Below are 26,034 nucleotides of genomic sequence, written 5' to 3'. Positions count from 1 at the left end.
AAATCAGTGTGAAAGAAAAAGAAGTACCCTAGAAATTAGAACTTACATTCACATAGTGTCGTCTGCTTTAGTTTTGTTTATTACAAGTGTCGAAAAAGAAACCGTTTGAGACAAAGAAAAAAAACACGAACGATTTCCTATTTCGGGACGTACGCGACTGCAGGAAAATAGCGCAATAAACTTATACAGTAATGTGGTCGTCGGATTAACTGTGGTGTCCCGGCTCTCCATGCTGTTTGGCAGGTAATAAATATAACTAAGAAAAGAAGTTAAAACTGAGTTATAGAGTAAAAGTTAAACCTGTTCCAGATCTGGGAAATGTTAATAGTGTCTGACTACTTAACTAGCTTGATATAGCTGGTAAGCCCCTTGTTGGCCCAATGTTTGCACTATAATTAACCTTCTTCTTTGTGAAGATTTAAGACCTGAACGAGCAGTTGAGCCAGCTATCAAGACAACACTATATGCAAGTCTTGCTAGCTCTGGCAGTGACCTGTTATCAACAATCTCAGTATTATCGCTAGGATACTGATTTGTATTACTTTTATTTCTGTAATCTGCTAAATATTTTAATGATGTGTGACTTTGACTTGTTCAAATGTCACAGTGTATTATAAAGATACCCTAAATCCTCCTTTTTATTAATAATTATGGCTTATTCAGTGTCTCATTTTCAACTTTTCCTTACTTTTGTTTCTGCTAATTTGTTTTCGTAACCCAATTTTCATTCAGATAAACAGCATCCTGTTTGATTGGAAAAACTACACGTTGAGCTACGGATCTCTTCTTCTCCTTACTTGAAATGTCCCCGTACACCCATGTGAGTATGAGTGTATTCATGAGGACCCCCTTTTTCCTACCCCGCCTGCTGGTGGATTCAACTGAAAGCGGATGGAGCTCACATGTGGATGTCTGGCTGTATTTCCCAGGATTAAAGGTAGGTCAAGTTTATCTATTCTTCCTTTTTTCCTATTCCATGGTGTTGATTATAAATCGTTATCCTGGAGTACGATTATTCCTGAGCTAGGTGGTTGACTGGAAGACTGTTTCTCTTGAGGTTTTTGTTGACTCAGCAAGGTTTCATTTGCCTTTTTTGTCTTGCCATATTTATCCATTTTAATAGTTATTTGGTAAATGACTGGATTTCCCATTCATACAAAAGGAACATGTTCAAAACAAGTTATGTAAGCGGTTAACTGAAATGACTTTTATTTTCATTGCTGTTTAATTGAACAATGCTACAAAGCAAAACTTTTTTTTATTTATCGTACAAAAATTATCACCGACACCAGTATATCCTGCTATAAGTATTAAGGCAACTAACTCTTAAGATAATTTTTCGGTGGTCCAATGTAATTTTTCTGTTGCAGACGCGCCAATCACGTACACCACCCGCATTCTCGAACAATTCTCATGTCGAAATTGTCCACTGTGATTCCGTTTTCGTGAGTTAAGGTCTCATCCATCGAGTTTGTGAATTTGTATTAGTTTTAAATGCAAGCTCAGAATTAAATAATAAGCGTCAAATCTTGCATCTAAGTGAATGCATTGTGATTATGGATGAAATACTCCATCATTTTCTGCGTCAGCTTCTCTACATTTCTAGCTAGTTCAGATTTAATGTTGGCTATTCCATTTGTTAGAAAGCGGTGTCGTTCCTCATCGTCAAAGTCATTGGTTGTTGATGATTCGGACGAGCAGGATTTTCTCAGTTCTGCGTGAAATTTATTTATGCACTCCATTTGTGTGCGTTTTATAACTGATATTCCCATTTTTAGGACCAAATTTGTACGAAGTTCTTCTTTGTTTTCCCATTTAAAAGTCCCGGCATCGTCTAGTTGGAAGAACTGTTTCTCTAACAGCTTATTCCATGCCTTTACAGCCACTCCTAGGCTATGGTCAAACGAGTTGTCGACAAGTTCTTTCATTTTTGTTTTGACGGTTTTTTGCGCTTTCTCTAGTCCGTGTGACCTATAGAGATTGCCCAGTGTCTCTTTCATTTCGACCGAGTTCTTTCTGATGACGCTGTTTGTTTTCTCGAGTAAAGTGCTTTGAAACGTGACTCGAAGTTGGAAAAACAAATCGACTTTGTGCTCGACTGATTGAAAGTGATTGATTGCGCTGCTGTCTTCGGTTACTGGCCTATCCTGGCATATGGATTGATCACGAATTGTTCTCTCGTTTCCTCTTGAGTAGGGCGCCGACGTCATCAATTCTGATTCAAACTCAAATTCGTCGTCAGCCTCCAGGGAATTCAACATTGCATCTCTAATCATAACTAGATCAGATTTTACCAGATCCATTTTATGCCTTTTGTAATCGTCCCAAGTGATTTCTTGTCGATATTTTATAGCTTGAATGCCGTAATTGATGTCAGCCATTCCCTGTTGTGATACTGCGTCACCGTATTCTTGTGTTAATAGCCCGAAATTGTGACCTACAACTCGAGCCACAATCTGAGCAACTCCACCAAAAATGACGAGTGAGGCAGAACCGAAAAACTTCCATGTCGCTGCTCGTTCCTTCATGTTAATTACATGGTCAAATCCTACCAGAGTAAAAGCGTGGAGTTCAGACAAGACGCCTGACATTTCTTTAATTGTTCGAATGTGGCTTTCAAGAGAATAGAGACAAAAAGTATCCGGTGTCATTTTCGTGGTAACGTAGATTGCTTGGCGGCTTTTCAAGAATTCTAAAACACATTGACGCGTGTCCTCTGATGAACATATATCGTTGACAGTTTTCTCTAAAAGTGTCGTATCCTCCGTCACTTGAGCTCCACAAATGACGTGTGACGCCTTCAGATCGTTCAGAATTTTTCGATAAGGTTTCAGGGGTAGTATTTCAATTGCCTTGAGAGAATTTGGATCTTTTTCAGCATTCAGCCACTGGCGCCTGACTATTTCTACAGCGAACGTTGTTTCAATCAATTTTCTCACAGGAACTTCATACGCCGGGCATTGGGGATATCTAAAAAGTTTTGTTTCCTTATTGGGGACAAGATATCCCTTTTCGTCAATAATATTTTGTTTCAACAAATCGTTCCATATCTGTGGCCATTCGTCGGTATCGATATTCGTGTACATCAAATCGTGACTTTTCAACTGGCCAAACGATGTTAGGTCGACACTCTTGAGCCTTTCGAGATCAAGAAGGGCATAATCGTAATCAATTTCCTTGTTATTACGACATGTATTAGCTTTCTTATATTCCTTACGGAAAATGACTTTTTCATTCTTCTTTAAATCTTTGAAACTGCCCGAATAACTGTACTGTACGAAAATGCCATCAGTGAATTCCGGGTCTAAGCGATTCATTTTTGCAGCCTCAGACTCGGAAACGATCACACACTCTTGGAGGACTCCTTTATCCAACATGTACTCCCAAAATTTTTTTCTGGAATAGCGAATCATCTGAATACTTTTCAGTTTCTTCTCAATTTCTCTCTCGCCGAGACCATCGCTACTTATTTTCTTTCCGAAAATCTTATCTTTGCTAATAGTTCGGCAAAATGACACACCCCTTTCAATGTTGAATGATTCATTTTTGCCCCTTATGTTTTCTAAGCTTTCAACGAGTGACGATTGACTAACTCCATTGTCATAGGCTACTCGCTGAATAACGGCATCTCGATTTGGGACCGTCTTTTCATCGTTGACTTGATTGATGATGCACTTAGATTTCACCAGCGATTCAAATAATTCGTTAGCTTTTTTCATTAGCTTTTTTTCGTTAGCTTTTTCGTTTTTCGTGTTTTTTGCAATCAATGCATTTTGAACATCAGAAGCTGAACAACTGTGACTTCCCAACAACGATCTTGTGGAGCAAATAAAGTATTGAAATATTTGAATAACTTTCTGCTTTTGCTGTTTGTAGGAATCGACAACGCAAAACGGAAGCTTCTCGTCAGATCTCATATTTTTTGTTTGCGTTATTTTGTCAAGGCATGACGATTGCATTTCTATGTGCTTGATGAGATTAGATTCACAGGTTCGCAATGTTCGGATAAACGGTTTTTTATTCTTTTGGAAATTGTCTGTTGTGTAAATGAGAGAGCGATAGTAGTGAGCAGATGGGTAGAAAAAACTGTCGTTCGATTCGATCAGTCTATCCAAAATTACGCAAGCGGCCGTTAAAAAACTGGGTTTGTTCTCTCGATTTGTTATTAGATGTTTGGCCACGACAACTGAACGCGCCGGTGTCATCCATTCGATGTCACTAGGGTTCTCGGGTAGTGTGAGCACCTCGATGAGTTCTTTTCTAAAAAAATAGCTGATGCATTCGAAACTTAAAAATGCCGCGTCAACTTCCATTTCATCGAGCCACAGTGCCCATTTGTCCAAGATGCTATCGCAAACTGCCTTAATTATCGGATCGTCCCATTTCAAATGTTTGAGGTCAATCTTCAATTGTGTGTGATGATTTGAAAATTCGTTGAAGAATCTTTCTTGTAAATCAATGCCGCAGTAATCTTCTTCTAGTCTAGAAATTCTTTGGCGTTCTCGTGTATTCCGTTCTTCTTTCATGTTGATGAATCTCTCAGTACTCCACTCCTCATGAGATTCAACCGACAACTCCCTTTTGGAAAATTGGGGCTCACATAAGATAATTATTCCGCTTCCGGGTGCTCCGTTTCGACCGGCACGACCCATCGCTTGTTCCTCAATCCGTTCGTTTTCCGGCAGGTACGCCAAACAAACGTGTAAACCTCCATTTTCATTCAATTCTCTACTGATCTTGATATCAGTTCCACGACCGGCTAAATTGGTAGCGACAATTATATGACCCACGTCCAATGTTTTGCTTTCGAATGCGAATTCTTCGAAATCGCGGATGTAGCGATGGATCTGTCTGGTCTCTTTAACTTTTGGAAAGGAAGCTGTCAAATATTGATGAACAATGTTAACATCTCTGATCGATCGACAGAAAATGACAGCCGAACGCTTTTCTTTCGTTGGGGAAACTGTAAGTCTTACTTCTTCTTTGATTGCTTCAAGCCAACTTTGCTTTGTCTTTAACACTTTGGCTGGTTTGATGGTAAAACATTTCGGAAAGGCAGTCGGAATGAAAATGCATTTGCAATCGTATTTTTTCTTCAGAAATTCCTGTTCTGCTTCGAATCCCAGCGTTCCCGATGTACCTAGTAGCATTTTGTAACGTTTGATGTAGGTCGTATTGGATATAAAAACAGCCTTAAGACTTTGCAGCGTTAATTTGCATCCTTCCTTGAGTTGAAGAAATTGATGAAGAGATCCATCCCATTGGGACGAAGTTTGATCTGTCCCCGTGTGCGGATCGATTACAATCACTTGAGGATTTAGATCTGGACTCGTATCTGTCCGGTCTTGGTCGACGACGTAATCCACTTCAGGTTTCAGATACATTGCAAACAAGGCGTTTTCCAGCCAAGTGTCAAGATGTCTGTCGACAAAGGACAACAAATGACTGGGAATCCGGATGTGGCGTTCGCGCTCGAACACATTGCGGAAATAGAAAATTAATTTTAAATTCAGATCGAGATTCTCAATATAATTTATTCGTGCAATGCGTTCAAGTTTATCAGCCAAAAGACGTCCTTGTGGATCAATGATTTTCGCCTCGATTAGATAGTCCCACAGTTGGTTCAGTTTTGATGGATTGGTTTTCAATGGAGCGTGAACGGCCTCTAAATGTTTCTTAGTGATTGTGCCGTAGAGATCATACAGGACGTCGCATTTGATTTTTTCGAGTCCCAAATTATGATTGCATATTTTCTCCCAAATGAATACGTACAAAGATTCGAGCATTTCCATGCCAGGGATATCGTGCGACAAGTAAAGCGTGTTATTGCCTCGGTCAAGCAACATACAATCAACCTCGTCAATAATGACCAAGTCGAACGTGCGATCTCCGCGGATGTTGCGGCCATAGAAGGAGTCTAACAAGTAATCACGCTGAAAGTTAGCCAATTCCCCGTAAACGACGGCAGAATCGTAGGCTTTGACGCGATCGTCTTCCGTATGGCTGCAATTGTTGGCTACTTTCACTTTGAAATATTCGTAAATGTCTCGAAGGCCACCGTCAGCCACCGACCGATTAGAATCGCGAAGGGCTAGGACATCGTTGCTGATAATGACGTCAATCTTTTTCCCCGAAAGAGCATGTGCAATAGCCACACCGGCCACGATTAGCGACTTGCCTTCTCCAGTAGATACTTGAGCTAACGTGCTGGTTGACATCAATAGAGTAATTATCGTCACTTTTTGGGTATCGCGCAGCCGGAATGGTTGGTTTCTGTTACTTCCATTCTTGGTCAAACTGGCATAAACTTTCGTTACGGCGTAATCGTAGACATAAAGGAACTGAATCAGCGATTCATCGTCATTTAATTTTAAACCTTTAGTTTGCCACTTTTGGATGAGTTTTTGAATGCTCTTATCGTCGCGCTCCGCCATCAAAGATGATGCACTTACACGATTTTCAATGTCTCTCAAAAATGTGGATGGCCAATCGTTATCTATATTTATTAAGGACATTATATCCGATAGGATTCTTTCTTGCGATAAATTAGGGGCTGGTTCTTCTTTATCGTTCTCCTCATTCCTACTCGTTTTTCTCGAGGAGCTGTTATCATTCTTCATTCCGACTTTACTTTTCAGCTCATCATGCCATTTGTTTAGGGGCAATTGACGAAGATGTTCAACTAGTTTTTCAGACTCTTCGGTTTTGGATTCCAACATCTTCAACATTTGCTCAAACTTTTCTGGTTCTAGTAAAGAGGTACTAATACCGGTCCTTGATGTCACAAGACGTTCTCGCAATAATGACAAAATCCTGTCGTCCAAACTGTAAAACAAGTTGTCTCTCCAAACTTTTCGTTCGGCTGGCTTGAGCGGACTTGAAAGCTGTTCTTCTATTTCGAGCAAAAGAAAATCATATTTCCATTCGTAAGGCTCAGATTTGGCAACAATGTGCAGGTAAAAGATTGGGCTCAGATTTCGACTGTTGTATTCCTCCACTCGTTCAGACAAAATGCGAATTTCTGATTCCAGTTCATTTATTGGTCTATTCTTCATTACAATCTCCTTTAAGCGCTCTAGAAGAAGTCGAGATAATTCATCAGGTGTTTCACCGTCTTCGGGGTTGAACATCTTGAGTGACGACATTATTTTGTCGTTACAGCAGTTCTCTTTAGACCATTCCATCAAATTTGCAAATGAAATGGTCTGAAAAGGCTGAAATTTGAATAAATCGTTTTCAATTTGACTGCAAAAGGGTTGCAAGTTCGTATTAGCCTTGAGACGCTGACATTCACCATCAGGTTCGTACAGAAGAAAGTTTTCATTTAATGGATCCATATTACATCCGCCGCCGTTTAGATTAAATGTACTTTTAAATTGGAATGAATATGATTGACTTTCATAAACATGAATGGTTAGTTGGTGAATTAGGGCCAATAGCTTCAGTTCGGTAATCAACAGAAAACTCGACGGGCATTCAACGAATTTAGCATATTCCTCCAACAATTTCTCGAATCGGTCCGTGGGTATTTGCCAATTCGATTTTTTCTCAACTTTTTTGTGTTTCGTGTACGAGTCCTTCATGATACTTGCCACAGGAAAGTCTTTGCTACCGTTCTTCACTCTAAGCACAAAACTTTCGATAGGCGCGGACATTTTGCTTCTGTTTTCTTTGTCTAGAATGAACTTGGCAAGACGATGGCGGTATTTGTTGGTGTTATTGCAATAATACAAACCATCCGAATTCGGTCGGCCAAAGATACAGTGGAGGGCGCTGTCAACCCCACCGACCGTTGGTAAAGCTTCGAGACAGTAAACCTTGTTGGCCGGTGGTTTCTTGCAGTCAGCAAAGCAAACAGGACGGCGATCTGCATTTATCCGGTAAGAACATGCTGCACGACCGACATCTTCTTTCTTTAACGATGATGGCTTGATGTATTGCCCTCGTCCGATTTTCTCCTGATGATATTGACGTAGGGATGTCAACTGATGATTCAGTTGAACTTCTTTGTTTGAAATGTTGTTCATTAAAACACCGATGTTGCAGTGTTGATCCAACGGATTGGCCAACATTTTCTGGAGAGATTGAGTCATTTGCTTTCGTTCGTCTATCTGGGCTAAATGTTGCCCCAGACTTTGCAGAGTGATGGCCTTTTTCTTAACGGCTTCCACCATTCGCTTTTGGTCGAACGTCAAGCTGTGGTCTTCATAAGACTCCCGATTACTACTGCACACAATTGACGCATAATTCAACCCATTTATCGGATGATGTAATCTGCCATACAAGTTGGAACCTTTACCGCGCGGTTTCTTAGTTTGAAATTTTAAATGTAGTCTGACATCACTGTCAAATCCGAAGAATTCTCCCTTGTTGTTTTGTTTGCACAGCGACGAGTTTTCGTTGTGAATAAAACCGACATCTCCAACCAATTTGCTCATATTGCCATCTGAACCGAATGCCTCATAAAAATTGGTACGTACATATGATATTTGTCGTTTGTCCTTTCCGGTGAACAGAACACTGGACTTCTTGCCCATGTCTCCGCTCAGGTTCTCGATGACAATGGTCCCACCAAATCCACCTTGTCCAACCGCTCCTGATAATTGGTACAAATAAGAGAAAAAGTTCAGTAGCTAAGTCAAATCAAATAATGGCTTTGATACACATTTATGCACAATAAGCAAACAATTTGTCATAATACTCCCAACGTTTATTACCTTGGCGAAGTACGACTGTACACTTATTCTTTATGTTGCGGGTTGTCTTGTTAATTTTGTAAAAATAGGATACTGTGATCCTATTTCCATCTTTTGCGGTTCCTTCGACGAAAAAAGCATCGTCGTGTCCCTTTCCGATATCGACGCCGTGATCCCTATTTTCCGGCGGTAATATTTCTTCTAGTTTCGCCAGGACTTTGCTCACTGCATTTTCACCTGCTGAATCAAATCGCGACATGGAAGGAAAAACCATTTCAAATTTGTCTTTTGTCCATTTCCTATTTGCATCCTTGCTGGCGTTGTCTCCGTCTCCCCCATCAGATGTAATTGTCCAGCGTCCATTGTTGATCGCTGTCATTTCGTTACAAACGACGTACACATTACCACCGCTCTCTCCCGGCTTAGGATAATTTGCGCCTGAATGATTGATTGATGTAGAAATTTTTGATCAAATTTTAAATTATGTTTTAAATAATGTTAATAGTTTGAAGTTGGGACTACCTTTATCGTTCATAGAACACATCGTGCTGGTTCCAGGTTTAATATATCCATGTAGCCCTGATACGTCCCAACAGACTTCTCCGTTGACAAAGATTTGATCGGAGACGACTCCCACGTTTATTCCGTGCCAGTCTTTCGATTCCAAGTGCCAGTCGACGTGTACCGATGTCAGCCCAACAATTTGGACTTCTTGCACATTCGGATTGGCTCGTTTCAGTTCCAACATTTGTTTGATTATTTTGCTCACAAAGATGACGATGCCTTTGATGAAAATAATTTGCCTTCCATCGTCGTCTTTGATTTTGATTTCGTTTCTGGGTAGCAAGAACTTTTTGCACGTCTCTAAAGTCAGTGATTGCAGTTTTGGGGTCCATTCTTCATCAGGCAATTGTGTATTAATGGATATGAAGCGAATAACCCATTCGGGTAATGTTAATTTAATTTTGGACACATTGCCGATTAGTTTCTTGACCAAATCACGTCCCGATATGCCAACTGTATTCTCCTCTTCTAAAAGGTCTTGTAATTCTTTCTTCTTCTTGTCTTCCCTCAGGTGTGCCAGAAACTCATCCAACGAGGAAATAAATTTCACGAACTTGTCGCCTCGAACTTTATCTTTGGCAATATCGTTCAGGCACCGGGAAAACACCTTGTCGGTGCACGATGATTTGAATTGCTTTAAATAATTTATGACAGGCACGACGAAGCGATGAGCGGTTTCGAGTAGGTCCTTTTGATCGAGAATCAGTTTAAGATATTGACATCCGCCATCACACCAGTATCGAAGTCGTGATTCGTCTGCCAATTTACTGCGAATATCTTCGAAGGAATGGATGGAGTCCAACTCAGTCAGGAGGGATGACATCTCGAGGCTGATATCAGTCGTTTTATTATCCAGGTAGTAAAAGGCCTTTCGACAACTCTTGCGCAACCACATTTTCATGACGACATTGACGTATTGTCTCTCGGACCAGGTTTTTTCCAAGCAGACGAGTTGACGCCCAATCTTGGATTCAATGTGTTGGATGACATCGTCATAAAATTTGTTGGATTCATTATCGTCTGACTGTACGTAATATTTGATCTCTTCTAAAACATCTTTGTCGGAGTAACTTGAATTAAAATTCCAGGACACTGGAGATCCTTCCGTTGAATCCTCTGCATCATCATCCATTTTTTTCCGTAGACAAACAGTTGGGGAATCGCCACCGATATCTTAAATTTTATATTTTCTCACGGAAGTCCGACGAAGCATCTGTAGAAAAAAAAATACTATTACATAGTAAGGTCAGGAATGGCCTTGGTGCACGAGTTCGTACCATACAAGAAAAAGTATTATGCTAATACAGTGGAAGTCCTTAGGGCTAATAAGGGAATTTTTTTAGACGCGTCTAGTGCCCAAATAGGAAGTAAACTACGAATCAAACACTCCCTCGTGCGCTAAGTCCGTGTTACCGTGTGTGCTATCATGGGAATGGTCGAATGGAGGGTCGACATTGCTATTTGTTCACTTTGGTCACATACTCCTCTTTATTGTATACCAAGGCGCTGCAGCCACTTCGGTTTCACCACTACTTACCCCATACAGGAGTGAAGGCCATGTAGAGCCCAGCCACACTGCGGTTGCGCAAACAGGCGCAAAGCTTCAAGGCTGTTGACGCAAAGACCAGCAGAACATTATATTCAGCCACCACCACAATAGCACCAATTCACGAAAACAACAACAAAATAATTACACTCACCAGATCAACAAAGTTCTGCTCAGAGTACGTTTAAACGAGGCTCTCCTTTGAAACTTAAATTCCCAAAAGTTATGATAGCACAGCTGCAATCGTCGTGACGATGGCAAAGACCAACTGAAACTGCGAGCGACTGCGAGTTCTTTCACCGTTATTAACCAGATGTAAGCTTTTCTAGTTCCAACCGCGTCCCAACTTTGTACGCAGCCGAAGATGACCGTAGGCTCCTATTCCGGTTTTCTAGCGCTTACCCTTTTCCATTCTGGTTATCTATCACCAAGGCATATTTGCTAGAAAATCACATCCCATTTTCTCCCAACATGATTTCAGCAACAACAAAACAAACGCAGTTTTTTTAAAAATACTCACAGCAGGTAGACCATGTTTAACTAAAAGTAACTGAATTCCAATGTTTGTGCTTTAGGTGGAAATGTCGCATCGGCGAAGCACCATTCACTGGATTCTCCGGGATTCTCACATGATTGTAGGATCGTGGCTCAGACCATTTATTTTAAACCTTTAAAGGAATCTAGTGACCCAGTTCATCAAGAAATCTTTAAGCGCACAGGAAAAAACCCGGAGCTTCTAGTTTCCCCAATCATAGATGACCATAAATCTCAGTTTTCCAGCGCTTTCCCTTTTCCAATCTGGTAAATGCTAAGGCTTTGACAGAAAATCATATCTATGGTTTTTATTTTTAACACATATTGGAGAAAACAAATAGAAAAAAAAATTAAAAACCTCGGAAAGCGGCCAAATTTTCCCCCCAAATTACTGCAACAATAACCGACAACAACAAAATACGGTAGTTTTTTTTTCTTTTAAATTAGTATTACCGGTCAGGACTCAGGAGTCCAAAACCTTTAGAGGTAACTGACGAAGCGAAAAATTGTCTAGCTATCGATGTCTCCCGCATTCCATCAGCGAAGGTATACTATAGCAAACTATTAAAAGAAATCTCGTCTACTTTTAAGAGAAACGTCATGGTACAGTTATAGCCAATTTGGGACTGTCAGGAGGCGACTGGCTGGGACCCTACTGTGATTGTTATTGATTTTATTTCGTTTCTGTCGTCGAGGGTAAAATGCAGACGCACTTGCCATCAGTTAAAAATACTCACAGGCTTCTTAGGCAATCTCTTCGGCATTCTACCGTTAAAAAGCATTCTTGGATTCAGGTATTTGAACTTGATACCTGTAATTTATTGAATCGCCGGTAATCGCTCAGCTGAACTAGACAAGATGAGGTTTATTGCTTTGGAGCTCTTATTTTTGGTTTTTCTCTTGATTGTATTTTGTAAATGTCAAAAAATCAACGGTCATCTTCGCCTCGCTACTTGTTACGTAAGTTAATAACTCAAAATGAAACATATCCTGAGAATGTTTAGAAATTACCGTTTCCTTAATTGGGATTTTTTTTTACTCCCAGAATCCTTTAGGCAATCTTCCTAATGTATCCATAAACAAATTAGGCATGATTGAATCTCAACTGATTGAAATGCTTGCAGAGTCCTTGAATTTCACGTAAGGGACGAAGGTTCCACGTCGTATTTATTTTTTTATTTATCCATTTTTGCTTCCAATTTTGAAAAGGTACGAAATTCACGTTACAACGGACGTTCTGCAATTGGGTTCACCCGACGAAATCCACGGAAACGGATCTTGGACTGGAATTTTGGGCCAACTCGTCCGTGAAGTATACATAAGAAGTGATACTTGTTGAAACAGTATTCAATGTTAATTAACCGGTCTAAGTTTTATTTGTCTGGGCAACTAGGAAGTGGATATGACTGCTACTTTCGGTCCCCGGCTATATTCAAGAGATTCGGTTTTCGATGTCACTGTGCCGATCATTTTGGACAATATTGCAATTGTTGTCCCGTATCCACTGCAAAATATTGATGCCTTTGCAATTTCCAACGTTTACTCCCCATCGGTTTGTTAACTAATTTCAGAATTTTAATTTCAATATCGAAGGGAGTTCAACGTCGTATAATTTATGTAATAATCAAGTATTTTATTCTCATCACATGCAGATGTGGATCCTGTATTCGGCAGCTAACTTTGCCGTTGGATACGTTGTTTGGATTGTGATGTACCTTAAGAAAGGACCTGAGCAAAAGATATTAACATACCAAGACATTCTCACAAATGGCGTCGGAATAGTTTTTGGACAAGGTATAGACCATGTTGAAGTTCGGCACTCAATTCAAAATAACTGAATCCTAATATGTTTTGCGTGTTTTTTTATTATTCCAAGGTGGAGATCTTGCAGGGACGAGACACCGTTCGCTGGCTTCTCGCATGATTATAGGATCGTGGCTTTTTACTGTGTTGGTGTTTGATTACGCCTTTACTGGATCCATCATTTCGATGATAACTACTCCTAAATTACATTTCATTGTCCATTCAATCGGAGATGTGGTGGCAAACAAAGATATCCAACCACTCATTATTAACGAGTCCAGTACACACACCGAATTTAAGGTGAAGTTGGGAAATGGGTATTTTAAAATGATAGTCAATAAACCACATCTTCATTTTTTTTAAATAAAATTTAAAAATTTTGAGGTTCATAATAAACTTAAATTATATCATATAAACGTGTCTGAAGGAATCTAGTGACCCAATTTATCAAGAAATCTATAAGCGCGTAAGGGAAAACCCGGAGCTTCTAGTTTCACCCTCCAGCGAATTTGTGGAACTTTTACTAAGCAAGCCAAACCAGGTTTTAATCATGGTATTCCAATTTCATCTCAATTCACAATTTATTTATTTACAGTTAATTTCATAAAAGCGCTTGGCTTTTCAGTCTGATCTTTTAGCAGATTCCGAAATCGAGAAAGACTTTAGGAGAACCGGATTTTGCCGAGCGACGATTCTGCCGGAGAAAGTGAAATCGAGACAAAACAGCTTGTTCCTTCAAAAGGACAGCCAGTTTACCAAGGCAATAAACAATCAGTGAGAAATTCAATTTTCGCAATTTCATACAATCACAATTCCTGCACACCTTGTATGCAATAATAACTCTAATATCGTATTCATATAGGCTTTTGTTGCTGAGGCAAACAGGTTTGTCCAATTATTTGGATGACACCCATCACAGTTTTGCGTCGAGGTGTTATATAGACGAGCGCAAAGTGGAAAACGACAAGCGGAACCGCCGGATAGCTCCATTGACTTTGCACGATCTACGCGGGTTTTTCGGTGCTTTTGGAGGGGCAGTACTCGGTTTTATAGTGTTTCTTGTTGAAATCTGCTCTGCCAAATGTCAGTGTCGTTCTCGTGTGGTAAAAATTGACTTGTAAATAGGCTTGTGGGTTGTATTGTCAAATAAACGAATGTAAAAACCGGAATTCTCCGAGTATCGGTACCTCAATACTTGTAGCAGTCGCAGCATTTCATACCAAAAAAAAAAAAAAAAACAGATCGAAAATTTAAAAATTTCACACTAGTTATTTGTTTTGTTTTTTATTATTATCTAAAAGAGATAACAAGCAAATTCCAGAGCATCAAAAATGAAAGTGTGACGATAAATAGCGTGACGCGTGTTCAAGAGAATCTGTGTGAAAAATTCATTGTTTGAAATCGAAATTAGAGTAACGCTGCAAAATGGCCGAATAAATGAATCATCTTTTACAATTTTACAATTTTAAAGTTTTTGAATATACCTACATAAATAGTACGCGGATGGTCACATATTAGAGGATGAGAAAATGCGCTTTGACGTTTCTGATCTCACATTCCATTTATTACATTCATCCATGTTTATTCCATTTCCTTATATTTCCTTATATCCTAACTGCCAACGGCTAAGAATTGAAAGAGAGAGAGAGGTAGGGGGCTAAAAAATCGCCATTTTGCCTCGTAATAGAGGTGTGGTAAGAAATTTAAATAGTGATGGGTGTGGTTCTTTTGTGCCTTTTGCATCATTATCGAGTAGCGCGATAACTCAAGGGCAAACCCAGTAAAACGATTGGGAAAGGGTAGGCAACGAGGTAAATCAGGGTGACAGGAAAGGGTATAAAATGTGAGGACAGACGACATTGGAATCAGTCGAGTGAGCAGCTTCAACACAGCAACAGTATCTAGTTCCTGTATTCACTTGAATCTCGATCGAATTTCATCTTGCAAATATGGGTAAGTTAAATCATTTAAATGTTCACTCTGAATTGAAATGAAATTGTTGTTGTGAAATTGTTTTTAATGAAAGTATTTGACAAATAATGTTTAATGTTTATCTGTATTTGTAGCTAATTCCAGCATCGTGCTGTTGCTGGCGTTGCTGTCGTTGATGGCTGGGCAGATCAATGCTGTACCGATGTCTCCTGGTTATGGCAGCTATTCTTACCAAACTACTACCAAGGCCCCCGTGTACTACACGACTACGTATGCTGCCCCCACTTACTACACCGAGGCTCCCAAGTACTACACCACCAAGGCACCGGAGTATACTACAACCAACGCTGCCCCAGTTTACTACACTGAAGCTCCCAAGTATTACGAGGCGCCTAAATACTACACCACAACGTATGCTGCCCCGACCTACTACACCGAAGCTCCCGTTTACTACACCACCAAGGCTCCCGAGTATTACACTACAGCTTCTTACTACACCACAACGTATGTTGCCCCAAGTTACTACACTGAAGCTCCAGTTTACTACACAACATACGCCACTCCCACCTACTACACCGAGGCTCCAAAGTATTACTCTGCCCCGAGCTACTACCAGACTGAGGCTCCGGTTTACTACACCACAAAGGCCCCCGAGTACTACACTACAACTTATGCTGCTCCTACTTACTACACTACCAAGGTTGCCGATTACTACACCACTACCTATGCTGCTCCAAGCTACTACACTGAGGCTCCAGTTTACTACACCACTAAGGCTCCAGAGTACTACACAACAACATACGCTGCACCGACTTACTACACCGAGGCCCCGAAGTATTATCCTGCTCCAAGCTACACAACTACTGAAGCAGCCAAGTATTACGAAGCCCAACCCTACTACGCATCGGCTGCTCCTTCTTATTATGTTGAACCAACCTACTACACCGAGGCTCCAAAGTACTACTCCGCACCAAGCTACTACACCGAGGCTCCGGTGTACACAACTTACGCCGCTCCGAGCTACTACACCGAAGCGTCACAATATTATACCACAAAGGCACCAGAATACTACACCACAACTTACGCTGCCCCAGTCTACTATACGGAAGCTCCTAAGTATTACTCAGCCCCAAGCTACTACACCGAAGCGCCAGTTTACTACACCACCAAGGCCGCAGAGTATTACACAACTACCTATGCTGCTCCAACTTATTACACCGAGGCTCCTAAATATTATTCAGCACCAGCGTACTACACCGAGGCACCAGTCTACTACACTACCAAGGCCCCTGAGTACTATACTACAACTTACGCTGCTCCGACCTACTACACCACTAAGGCTCCCGAGTACTACACCACTAAGGCTCCCGAGTACTACACCACTAAGGCTCACGAGTACTACACCACAACCTACGCTGCTCCGACGTACTACACCACTAAGGCTCCAGAGTACTACACCACAACCTACGCTGCTCCGACGTACTACACCACTAAGGCTCCAGAGTACTACACCACAACCTACGCTGCTCCGACGTACTACACCACTAAGGCTCCAGAGTACTACACCACAACCTACGCTGCTCCGACGTACTACACCACTAAGGCTCCCGAGTACTACACCACTAAGGCTCCCGAGTACTACACAACTACCTACGCTGCCCCGACTTACTACACTGAAGCTCCGAAGTATTACTCGGCTCCGAGCTACCAAACTGAGGCGCCGAAATACTACACTACAACATATGCTGCTCCAACCTACTACACTGAAGCCCCAAAGAAGTATTATTAACCGTAGCAGCCTTGTTTTAATTCACGAGGTGACGCAGTTTTCGATTTTATTCGCATGTTCATATTCGTTACAAAATATCTCCGATTTATCTGCCTTGTCTATCCATTCACTAGTCATTCGGTTTGGATTGGTTCCTCCTTCAGATTTTTCAAAAAATAAATTATTTATGTGGTTACTTAACTTGCATTGGTTAGTTTCAGTAAATGGCGAAGGTGTTGTATTGGCTAGTCGTGTAAAATTGTAAGTGATCAAATGGTCTGATTTAGCACCGGCGAATCTACAATCTTTTTTGAGCAATTTGGCTGTTCCTAGTTCCCGGTCTTCTCAGAAGCAGTTGGCTGTGATATGGACTGTTCGATGAACTAATGTTCTTTAATATTGGTAACAAGGCTGCTTAGAGGGAAAAGGATAGATAGTCTGGGATGAAGAGAAAAATGCGCTGTATTGGAGAACACTTGGTATAAAAGTATAGTATTGTGTTTGGAGTTAATGAAAATACTTTTTAATTCATAGAAAAACAAATCAGTTAGAATGTTGAATTGTGTTTTATTTGCCCACCTCCACCCACAATTCCACCACGGTTTAACATAAGACATACAATACATAATACAACATACACATACAATAATAGTTAACCCGTTGGCTGCCACGCCATACAACCCGTAGGTTGTACTCTCTACTAGGACTCTACGCGCCACGTCTGAAGGATCTATGACCAAGGTGGGACTTGCCATTGCTGACAAGTCCGGGCTGACACGGTGACAGGAGAATCCATCACCGCATCGACAAGGGGGAAGTCCCTATAGTGCATTGCCTTAACAGGCGCCTTGCGGCAAGTTTTGGGCTGGTACGACTTTCCGATCCCACGGCATGAAAACCACGAGACCGAACAGCGCACGCAGCCCGTGCAAAGCTAGGGGAGAAAAAAGGCGTGGCAGACAACGGGTTAACTTACACAAACACAAACATATTACCAACAACAAATGATGATCCACGCTGACGTTTTGGAGATACCGGCGATGTTTTGGTGTCCATCTTCTCGACGTCTCTTCTGCATTACCTGATTAAAGAGAAAAACATTCTTATTTAGTGACATGCCAATAAAAGTTACATAATACAGATAGAAACAATAATAAGGTTTTTTAGCTCAAAGATTTAAATATGCAATTTTTTAAAGTTTAAATCAAGCTTGCAATGTTGAGAACAGTAAACAGAACAAAGCTCACTTGCTAGTCTTTTTTTTTAATTCCGGAAGTATACCGGAAGTAACCACAGCGCCTCAACCATTGAGCTGTCGTCAAATTAAACCACATATTCGTGATCTCCATGAAATTTGGGGTCGATTAGATGTGATTTAAACGAAATCCAAAATTTGGCCAAAATCGAGAATTTTCCTGAACTATAGTTCAGGAAAATTTTCGAAACCGGAAGTACGCGTACGTAAAAAACAGAACATGAACTTTACCAAAAATTTTACGAGGATCACGAATATGTGGTTCTTTTGTGCGTCAGATCAATATTTACTAAACTACTGACTGAAATGAGTAAACCGGAAGTAGAAAAAAAAATCAAATATCGAAAATCTAACAAGTGAGCTTTGTTGGGGGAATAGTTATCGTTAGTTATCACTAAATATTTCAACAAAATAACTGCCAATAAATGTTTAAAGAGATGTGCAAAGTAACTGAAACTGACTATTTTGACAGCTGCAAAATTTCAAAAAGCCATCTAGCGTTAGAAAAAAGAAACATCCAAGTAAAACTTTGTTTGCGCACAAGAAGGGCCTGATTTTGGAATTATTACACAGACACAGAGTTTAACGCAACTAGACTATTGGTAGATAACCTACGAAAGTAAGTCAATTGTTGGGTACCTGGGCATAATCCCGTGGTGAGTAACTGCAGGTGTGTAACAGCAAAGGAGGTAGCGACCACTGAAGTGTTCCAACTCGTCGGTGAAGTAAGACAAGTTGTAGCAGAAAAAGCAGTGAAGCTAGATGAGCGTACGTCGGGAAGATAAGGTAGGGGCAGAACGTTGCTGGATGTATCACTTCCTTCATGGACAAAGGTCAGCATTGGCTTGAGGATCTATTACATGCTCTGTAAAAAAAATGTATTGCATTAATAATGAATTGAAAATATAACAGTTAATAAAACATTTCAATCTTTACCTAAACTAAGAAGCACACTGCAGATTTTCATGATGAAAAACTGCAAAAATGGAAATCACAGCAACCAACAGCCTTACTCCTTAGGTTGAGGTAAATTTCCTGATGCCAAAGAAATTGTCATGAAGTATTGCAGTAGCGTAGTGATAGGTTATATTGATGCTTTCCTTTATCATGTGGGTGAATGGTGCTGAATTTAGTAAGGCATTTGACGTGGTTGGTGTGTTAGCAGTAATCGAGAAATACCTTGTCTCCACACATTTGTATTCCACGATATGTGAGCTTCAAACATAAGTTTTAGGCTTTTGACAACATGATGGGTCTATTGGAGGAAAAGTGACTGAGCGCTAAGTCAACTTTTTGGAATGACTGACAGTAAGCATCTAAAATTTGAAGAAATAAGTTAGTACAATATAAAATAAGAAAATGAGGTCAAGATAAACCTACATATGATAAGAAGTTCAATTTGGTATATGAAATCAAAGGAATATAAGTATTAATTAGCATCCATTGTTTCGCCCATTTTGCCATCATGTAAAACAACAATGGCGACACTAGCGACATCTAGTAATGAGTTTGGAATCCTAAGTTGGTTGCAATATTATTTTTTAAAAACCCGACAATAGAACTCTACCGAAAATAAAAACCCAATATTTTATTTTAAAAATACCCGACAATAGAACTCCAGTGCTCGACAGTAGAACTCCCCATATGCGACAATAGAACTCCGATAATTTGAGCTTCGACTGTGCAACCAACTTCAAAACTCATTACCAGATGTCGCTAGTGTCGCCCTTGTTGTTTTTACATCGTAAACGAGGCTAAATGGGCGAAACAATTTGATGCTAATTAATACTTATATTACACATATTCGTGATCCTCGTAAAATTTGTGGTAAAGTTCATGTTCTGTTTTTTACGTACGCGTACTTCCGGTTTCGAAAATTTTCCTGAACTATGTTCAGGAAAATTCTCGATTTTGGCCAAATTTTGGATTTCGTTTAAATCACATCTAATCGACCCCAAATTTCATGGAGATCACGAATATGTGGTTTAATTTGACGACAGCTCAATGGTTGAGGCGCTGTGGTTACTTCCGGTATACTTCCGGAATTAAAAAAAAAAGACTAGCAAGTGAGCTTTGTTCTGTTTACTGTTCTCAACATTGCAAGCTTGATTTAAACTTTAAAAAATTGCATATTTAAATCTTTGAGCTAAAAAACCTTATTATTGTTTCTATCTGTATTATGTAACTTTTATTGGCATGTCACTAAATAAGAATGTTTTTCTCTTTAATCAGGTAATGCAGAAGAGACGTCGAGAAGATGGACACCAAAACATCGCCGGTATCTCCAAAACGTCAGCGTGGATCATCATTTGTTGTTGGTAATATGTTTGTGTTTGTGTAAGTTAACCCGTTGTCTGCCACGCCTTTTTTCTCCCCTAGCTTTGCACGGGCTGCGTGCGCTGTTCGGTCTCGTGGTTTTCATGCCGTGGGATCGGAAAGTCGTACCAGCCCAAAACTTGCCGCAAGGCGCCTGTTAAGGCAATGCACTATAGGGACTTCCCCCTTGTCGATGCGGTGATGGATTCTCCTGTCACCGTGTCAGCCCGGACTTGTCAGCAATGGCAAGTCCCACCTTGGTCATAGATCCTTCAGACGTGGCGCGTAGAGTCCTAGTAGAGAGTACAACCTACGGGTTGTATGGCGTGGCAGCCAACGGGTTAACTATTATTGTATGTGTATGTTGTATTATGTATTGTATGTCTTATGTTAAACCGTGGTGGAATTGTGGGTGGAGGTGGGCAAATAAAACACAATTCAACATTCTAACTGATTTGTTTTTCTATGAATTAAAAAGTATTTTCATTAACTCCAAACACAATACTATACTTTTATACCAAGTGTTCTCCAATACAGCGCATTTTTCTCTTCATCCCAGACTATCTATCCTTTTCCCTCTAAGCAGCCTTGTTACCAATATTAAAGAACATTAGTTCATCGAACAGTCCATATCACAGCCAACTGCTTCTGAGAAGACCGGGAACTAGGAACAGCCAAATTGCTCAAAAAAGATTGTAGATTCGCCGGTGCTAAATCAGACCATTTGATCACTTACAATTTTACACGACTAGCCAATACAACACCTTCGCCATTTACTGAAACTAACCAATGCAAGTTAAGTAACCACATAAATAATTTATTTTTTGAAAAATCTGAAGGAGGAACCAATCCAAACCGAATGACTAGTGAATGGATAGACAAGGCAGATAAATCGGAGATATTTTGTAACGAATATGAACATGCGAATAAAATCGAAAACTGCGTCACCTCGTGAATTAAAACAAGGCTGCTACGGTTAATAATACTTCTTTGGGGCTTCAGTGTAGTAGGTTGGAGCAGCATATGTTGTAGTGTAGTATTTCGGCGCCTCAGTTTGGTAGCTCGGAGCCGAGTAATACTTCGGAGCTTCAGTGTAGTAAGTCGGGGCAGCGTAGGTAGTTGTGTAGTACTCGGGAGCCTTAGTGGTGTAGTACTCGGGAGCCTTAGTGGTGTAGTAGGTCGGAGCAGCGTAGGTTGTGGTGTAGTACTCTGGAGCCTTAGTGGTGTAGTACGTCGGAGCAGCGTAGGTTGTGGTGTAGTACTCTGGAGCCTTAGTGGTGTAGTACGTCGGAGCAGCGTAGGTTGTGGTGTAGTACTCTGGAGCCTTAGTGGTGTAGTACGTCGGAGCAGCGTAGGTTGTGGTGTAGTACTCTGGAGCCTTAGTGGTGTAGTACGTCGGAGCAGCGTAGGTTGTGGTGTAGTACTCGTGAGCCTTAGTGGTGTAGTACTCGGGAGCCTTAGTGGTGTAGTAGGTCGGAGCAGCGTAGGTTGTGGTGTAGTACTCTGGAGCCTTAGTGGTGTAGTACGTCGGAGCAGCGTAGGTTGTGGTGTAGTACTCTGGAGCCTTAGTGGTGTAGTACGTCGGAGCAGCGTAGGTTGTGGTGTAGTACTCGTGAGCCTTAGTGGTGTAGTACTCGGGAGCCTTAGTGGTGTAGTAGGTCGGAGCAGCGTAAGTTGTAGTATAGTACTCAGGGGCCTTGGTAGTGTAGTAGACTGGTGCCTCGGTGTAGTACGCTGGTGCTGAATAATATTTAGGAGCCTCGGTGTAATAAGTTGGAGCAGCATAGGTAGTTGTGTAATACTCTGCGGCCTTGGTGGTGTAGTAAACTGGCGCTTCGGTGTAGTAGCTTGGGGCTGAGTAATACTTAGGAGCTTCCGTATAGTAGACTGGGGCAGCGTAAGTTGTGGTGTAGTATTCTGGTGCCTTTGTGGTATAATATTGTGACGCTTCGGTGTAGTAGCTCGGAGCGGCGTAAGTTGTGTACACCGGAGCCTCGGTGTAGTAGCTTGGTGCGGAGTAGTACTTTGGAGCCTCGGTGTAGTAGGTTGGTTCAACATAATAAGAAGGAGCAGCCGATGCGTAGTAGGGTTGGGCTTCGTAATACTTGGCTGCTTCAGTAGTTGTGTAGCTTGGAGCAGGATAATACTTCGGGGCCTCGGTGTAGTAAGTCGGTGCAGCGTATGTTGTTGTGTAGTACTCTGGAGCCTTAGTGGTGTAGTAAACTGGAGCCTCAGTGTAGTAGCTTGGAGCAGCATAGGTAGTGGTGTAGTAATCGGCAACCTTGGTAGTGTAGTAAGTAGGAGCAGCATAAGTTGTAGTGTAGTACTCGGGGGCCTTTGTGGTGTAGTAAACCGGAGCCTCAGTCTGGTAGTAGCTCGGGGCAGAGTAATACTTTGGAGCCTCGGTGTAGTAAGCTGGTGCATCATACGTAGTCGTGTAGTACTCCGGCGCCTTGGTGGTGTAGTACTTAGGGGCCTCGGTATAGTAGGTTGGTGGTGAGTAGTAAGACGGCAGTGTTGTGCTTTGGTATCCGCCATAACCAGGAGACATCGGTACACCAGTGGTCGACCCAGCCATCAACGATACGACACCCAACAGCAGCACGACGCCATAATTAACTAATTAGTAAAACAATTCAAACATTAGCATTCAACAATAACTGGCTAATAAGTAATAACATATATTTAACAACATAGAAATTGATACAAAAATTGACATGCAAAAACAGAATATTTACCCATGATTGCCAACTGATAATACGATGCAAAATGCAGCTGGTGACAAGTGTGCGATGGAGATGTTGCCGTGTCAGAGACGCTCACTCGACTGATCTCTATCACTTTTGCTCTCTCCTTTTATACGACTTTTTCTCACCCTACCTACCTCTTAAGCCTTGCGGCTATTGTACCTGCTTGATAATGGTGCAAACGCGTCCCGTTCTCAGTTTCTCACCCAACCTCTACACCACCGCATTGACAGTTTTACGTAATGTTCCCTATGACCTTCAACCAAATTAATAGGAAATTATACCGGTCGATTATTTTAGTCAAATATACAGATCAATGGTTTCATATCATTATTTTGTTTAATTGTTGATTGAGTAATAGTAAAAAACCATACTCTAATCTCGTTCCACATGAAAATGATTCTGATCATATATTAATTCCAAATAATCACCATTTATTTCAAGGTCGTCTTTATGACAAGGTCGTCTAGAACTACTATTACTGTCAGGTAGTAAAGGGGAAAGCAGAGAAAAGGAAAAGGGAATATCAGCTAACTTATAATATGACCTAATATGAACTAACCGAATATGACCTAACTTTATCGTAGGCTTTGTATTGGGATTTTCAAATATTATTTAAAAGACTTCACTTACCAAATAAATGATATGATGCGAGAATGCTGCTTTCGTTAAAAATTGTAGCTATTACTGCATCTCAATATTCTCGCACAATTGTTGAGAACAGGTTGAGACGCTCAGCCCCTTTCTCAACTGCTGTTGAGTGTTGACTGTTGAGACGATACTGGCTTTCCCGTGAACTCAAATAGCTTTAAATGCGAAAAAGGTTTTCGAGTTCTTTATCCATGAAGGTATAACTTCGGTTAAGTGAGAGAGGTTTCCTAGCAAATCACTACGGAAAATAGCTAAAGGATATTTTTAAAAGTTCCATCGTTCGTTCTGATTTGTTCATTCGCCTCCCCTATAACGGACTGGGCTATCGGATTTGTTTGAATTTTACTTGCATTCTCGATTGCTAAGCTTTTGAATTAAACGTATTTTGTATCATAAAGTCATGCCAATTAGTGTCGATTAGTAATCACGTAATTCTTTTCTATGAATAATATGTTGCATGTATTTTTCGAAAAAAAAAATAAAATAAAGATAGTTACAAGTTACAACTTTTTTTTTCCTTGTGGAACTTCTGGGGTAAGAGCCTGACGAGCCGCTTCCGACATGAAAGCGAAAACTCGATTGTAAGATACTCCGCGCTTTTGCTGTTGTGGATGTGACTGCTGTTGCTTTGGTGCATGGTGCGACATTGGGGCAGCCACCACAGATTGACGAGGTCTGAAATTTTCAAATTACAAATGATCAATTAATAAGCAAAATAAACACCATAAAAACACATTTACCGTTGGACAGTTGGAGTAGGAAAGGAAGACAGAGGATTTATCGGAGTGACGTTGCTGGAGAGAGACGCTCGGGCAACAGGAGCCGGGGTGGACGACGAGTAAAAATAGGATGGTGTTTCAAAATTTAAAAACTGTTGGGATCCTCTGGATGGATACGGCTGGTGCTGTTGGGTTGGCATGTAGCGTTGGCGCATTGGGCCAGGACGATCTGGGGGATTCACCGGAATTCCTGGAACTTTCGGCTGCCATGGAATAGAATTGCGGTCATCAGAAACTCTGTCGCTCAACGTTGGAGTTGGAGCAATTCTCTTGTTTGGGTCTGCTGGCATTTTCTTAAGGTTTTGATATAAATCTTGTGACCTAAGAGAAAGCAACACAATTGTCAATTGGACAAAACATTATTTTCAACCTCTAAATCAAGAACCTCCGTTCTTTAGCCATGGCATTCTCCACTTCTCGTAGTTTTGACTCAATTGTGATAACTTCCTGGTCCTTGGCGCGAATTTCTGATGTCAGTTTTTGCACAGTACTGCAATGAAAATAGTATAATTAATAGTGAGACACAGTTGAGGTTTGGATTTTTAAAATGATTTTTTGCATGCCCTTGTAGGTCTGAGATGGTTTTCTGAAATTGAGATGCCTGAGCACATTGAGCAGCCATTTGTTTTTGCTGAAAATGAGAATAATAGGTTAGATTTTTTTAAAATAATTATCTGCAATTAGTAAAATGTCACTTGTTCAGCATGGCGTTTAAAAAGTCGATCCCGATGGCCACGTTGGAAATCATAGACTTTAAGGTATCTTTTAAGGATATCTAAAGGATCGCGGAAAAAGTCTTCGACGTCTGAAGGTAGTGATCCATCTAATGGAACTGCATTGTAATTCTGACTTCTGCACGGCTTGCAATCTCTGTTTACGCCTAGTTTTCAATCACAAACAATAAACATTTAGGGTCACAAACCAGACTTAATTAATGCAAAAGAATGTATATGAATTCACATGAGTTGGATGAATTGCATTCAGAGCACTGGATTCGGGCGCACGACGTGAGGACGAACAAGGTTTTAGGGCTTGTATATGGTTGTTTGTAACAGTCATTGCAATGAATCCAATCCATATTCAATATTTTTAAGTGTCAGGCTTAAGTCAATGTTATCTGATGAACAAAGGAATACAAATCAACCATAAAAACTTTGTTGACAGTCTTCTTTTTAATTAAAAACACTGAAAGTTCTAAGATTTTTAGCCCTTTTTCGCTTTTTTTAAGATTGTAACCTTCGAACGACTAGCAGAACAACTGCAGCACAACAAAAAGCCAGATTGCTTTCACAATTTTTTTTAGAATGAAATCAATAATTTTTAAGTATTAAAATCCGTCAGATTTAATTTAATTAAAAAAAATATCTTCTAGAATATAAAAAATCCCCATTTTCAAATAGGCACCGATAACCATGCAAACAGTTTTAAGATACGCACATAGAT

At 40.6% G+C, this 26,034-nt stretch overlaps 5 protein-coding genes and 2 long non-coding RNA genes across 7 annotated transcripts; 3 read left to right on the top strand and 4 right to left on the bottom strand.

Moving 5' to 3' along the window:
• The first annotated feature begins 144 nt into the window (after positions 1-144).
• Positions 145-14,306, top strand: LOC124197313 (glutamate receptor ionotropic, kainate glr-3-like). Its single transcript, XM_046592691.1, has 14 exons — positions 145-243; positions 733-937; positions 9,772-10,116; positions 10,193-10,286; positions 10,349-11,886; positions 11,950-12,300; positions 12,386-12,480; positions 12,550-12,652; positions 12,734-12,892; positions 12,993-13,134; positions 13,217-13,443; positions 13,571-13,696; positions 13,769-13,917; positions 14,006-14,306. The coding sequence occupies exons 6-14, from the start codon at positions 12,199-12,201 to the stop codon at positions 14,262-14,264; spliced, it is 1,362 nt and encodes a 453-aa protein (XP_046448647.1). The 5' UTR covers positions 145-243; positions 733-937; positions 9,772-10,116; positions 10,193-10,286; positions 10,349-11,886; positions 11,950-12,198; the 3' UTR covers positions 14,265-14,306.
• LOC124197312 lies at positions 1,186-10,392 on the bottom strand. The gene is made up of 3 exons (XM_046592690.1): positions 9,219-10,392; positions 8,718-9,134; positions 1,186-8,596 (listed from the first exon to the last, which is right to left on the bottom strand). Exons 1-3 carry the CDS (start codon positions 10,390-10,392, stop codon positions 1,536-1,538), a joined length of 8,652 nt encoding a protein of 2,883 aa, XP_046448646.1. The 3' UTR covers positions 1,186-1,535.
• Positions 14,307-15,092: 786 nt separating the features above from the next.
• On the top strand, positions 15,093-17,225 carry LOC124197732 (developmental and secondary metabolism regulator VEL1-like). The gene is made up of 4 exons (XM_046593268.1): positions 15,093-15,096; positions 15,210-15,345; positions 15,928-16,191; positions 17,177-17,225. Exons 1-4 carry the CDS (start codon positions 15,093-15,095, stop codon positions 17,223-17,225), a joined length of 453 nt encoding a protein of 150 aa, XP_046449224.1.
• Positions 17,226-17,390: 165 nt separating this feature from the next.
• LOC124197311 lies at positions 17,391-17,872 on the bottom strand. Its single transcript, XR_006876094.1, has 2 exons — positions 17,839-17,872; positions 17,391-17,777 (listed from the first exon to the last, which is right to left on the bottom strand). It is a non-coding gene; the product is annotated as an uncharacterized LOC124197311 (long non-coding RNA).
• Positions 17,873-20,382: 2,510 nt separating this feature from the next.
• LOC124197310 lies at positions 20,383-20,864 on the top strand. The gene is made up of 2 exons (XR_006876093.1): positions 20,383-20,416; positions 20,478-20,864. It is a non-coding gene; the product is annotated as an uncharacterized LOC124197310 (long non-coding RNA).
• Positions 20,865-21,029: 165 nt separating this feature from the next.
• LOC124197730 (extensin-2-like) lies at positions 21,030-23,303 on the bottom strand. The gene is made up of 3 exons (XM_046593267.1): positions 23,153-23,303; positions 22,103-23,033; positions 21,030-21,078 (listed from the first exon to the last, which is right to left on the bottom strand). The coding sequence occupies exons 1-3, from the start codon at positions 23,154-23,156 to the stop codon at positions 21,030-21,032; spliced, it is 984 nt and encodes a 327-aa protein (XP_046449223.1). The 5' UTR covers positions 23,157-23,303.
• Positions 23,304-24,247: 944 nt separating this feature from the next.
• Positions 24,248-25,988, bottom strand: LOC124197308 (RING finger protein nenya-like). The gene is made up of 6 exons (XM_046592688.1): positions 25,552-25,988; positions 25,287-25,471; positions 25,155-25,222; positions 24,977-25,081; positions 24,553-24,912; positions 24,248-24,487 (listed from the first exon to the last, which is right to left on the bottom strand). The coding sequence occupies exons 1-6, from the start codon at positions 25,667-25,669 to the stop codon at positions 24,313-24,315; spliced, it is 1,011 nt and encodes a 336-aa protein (XP_046448644.1). The 5' UTR covers positions 25,670-25,988; the 3' UTR covers positions 24,248-24,312.
• Positions 25,989-26,034: the final 46 nt, after the last annotated feature.

Source organism: Daphnia pulex, chromosome 7, assembly GCF_021134715.1.
Source record: "Daphnia pulex isolate KAP4 chromosome 7, ASM2113471v1".
NCBI classification, from domain to species: domain Eukaryota; kingdom Metazoa; phylum Arthropoda; class Branchiopoda; order Diplostraca; family Daphniidae; genus Daphnia; species Daphnia pulex.
Note: the sequence above shows the minus strand (reverse complement) of the source record. Positions and strands in the feature narration are given on the sequence as shown.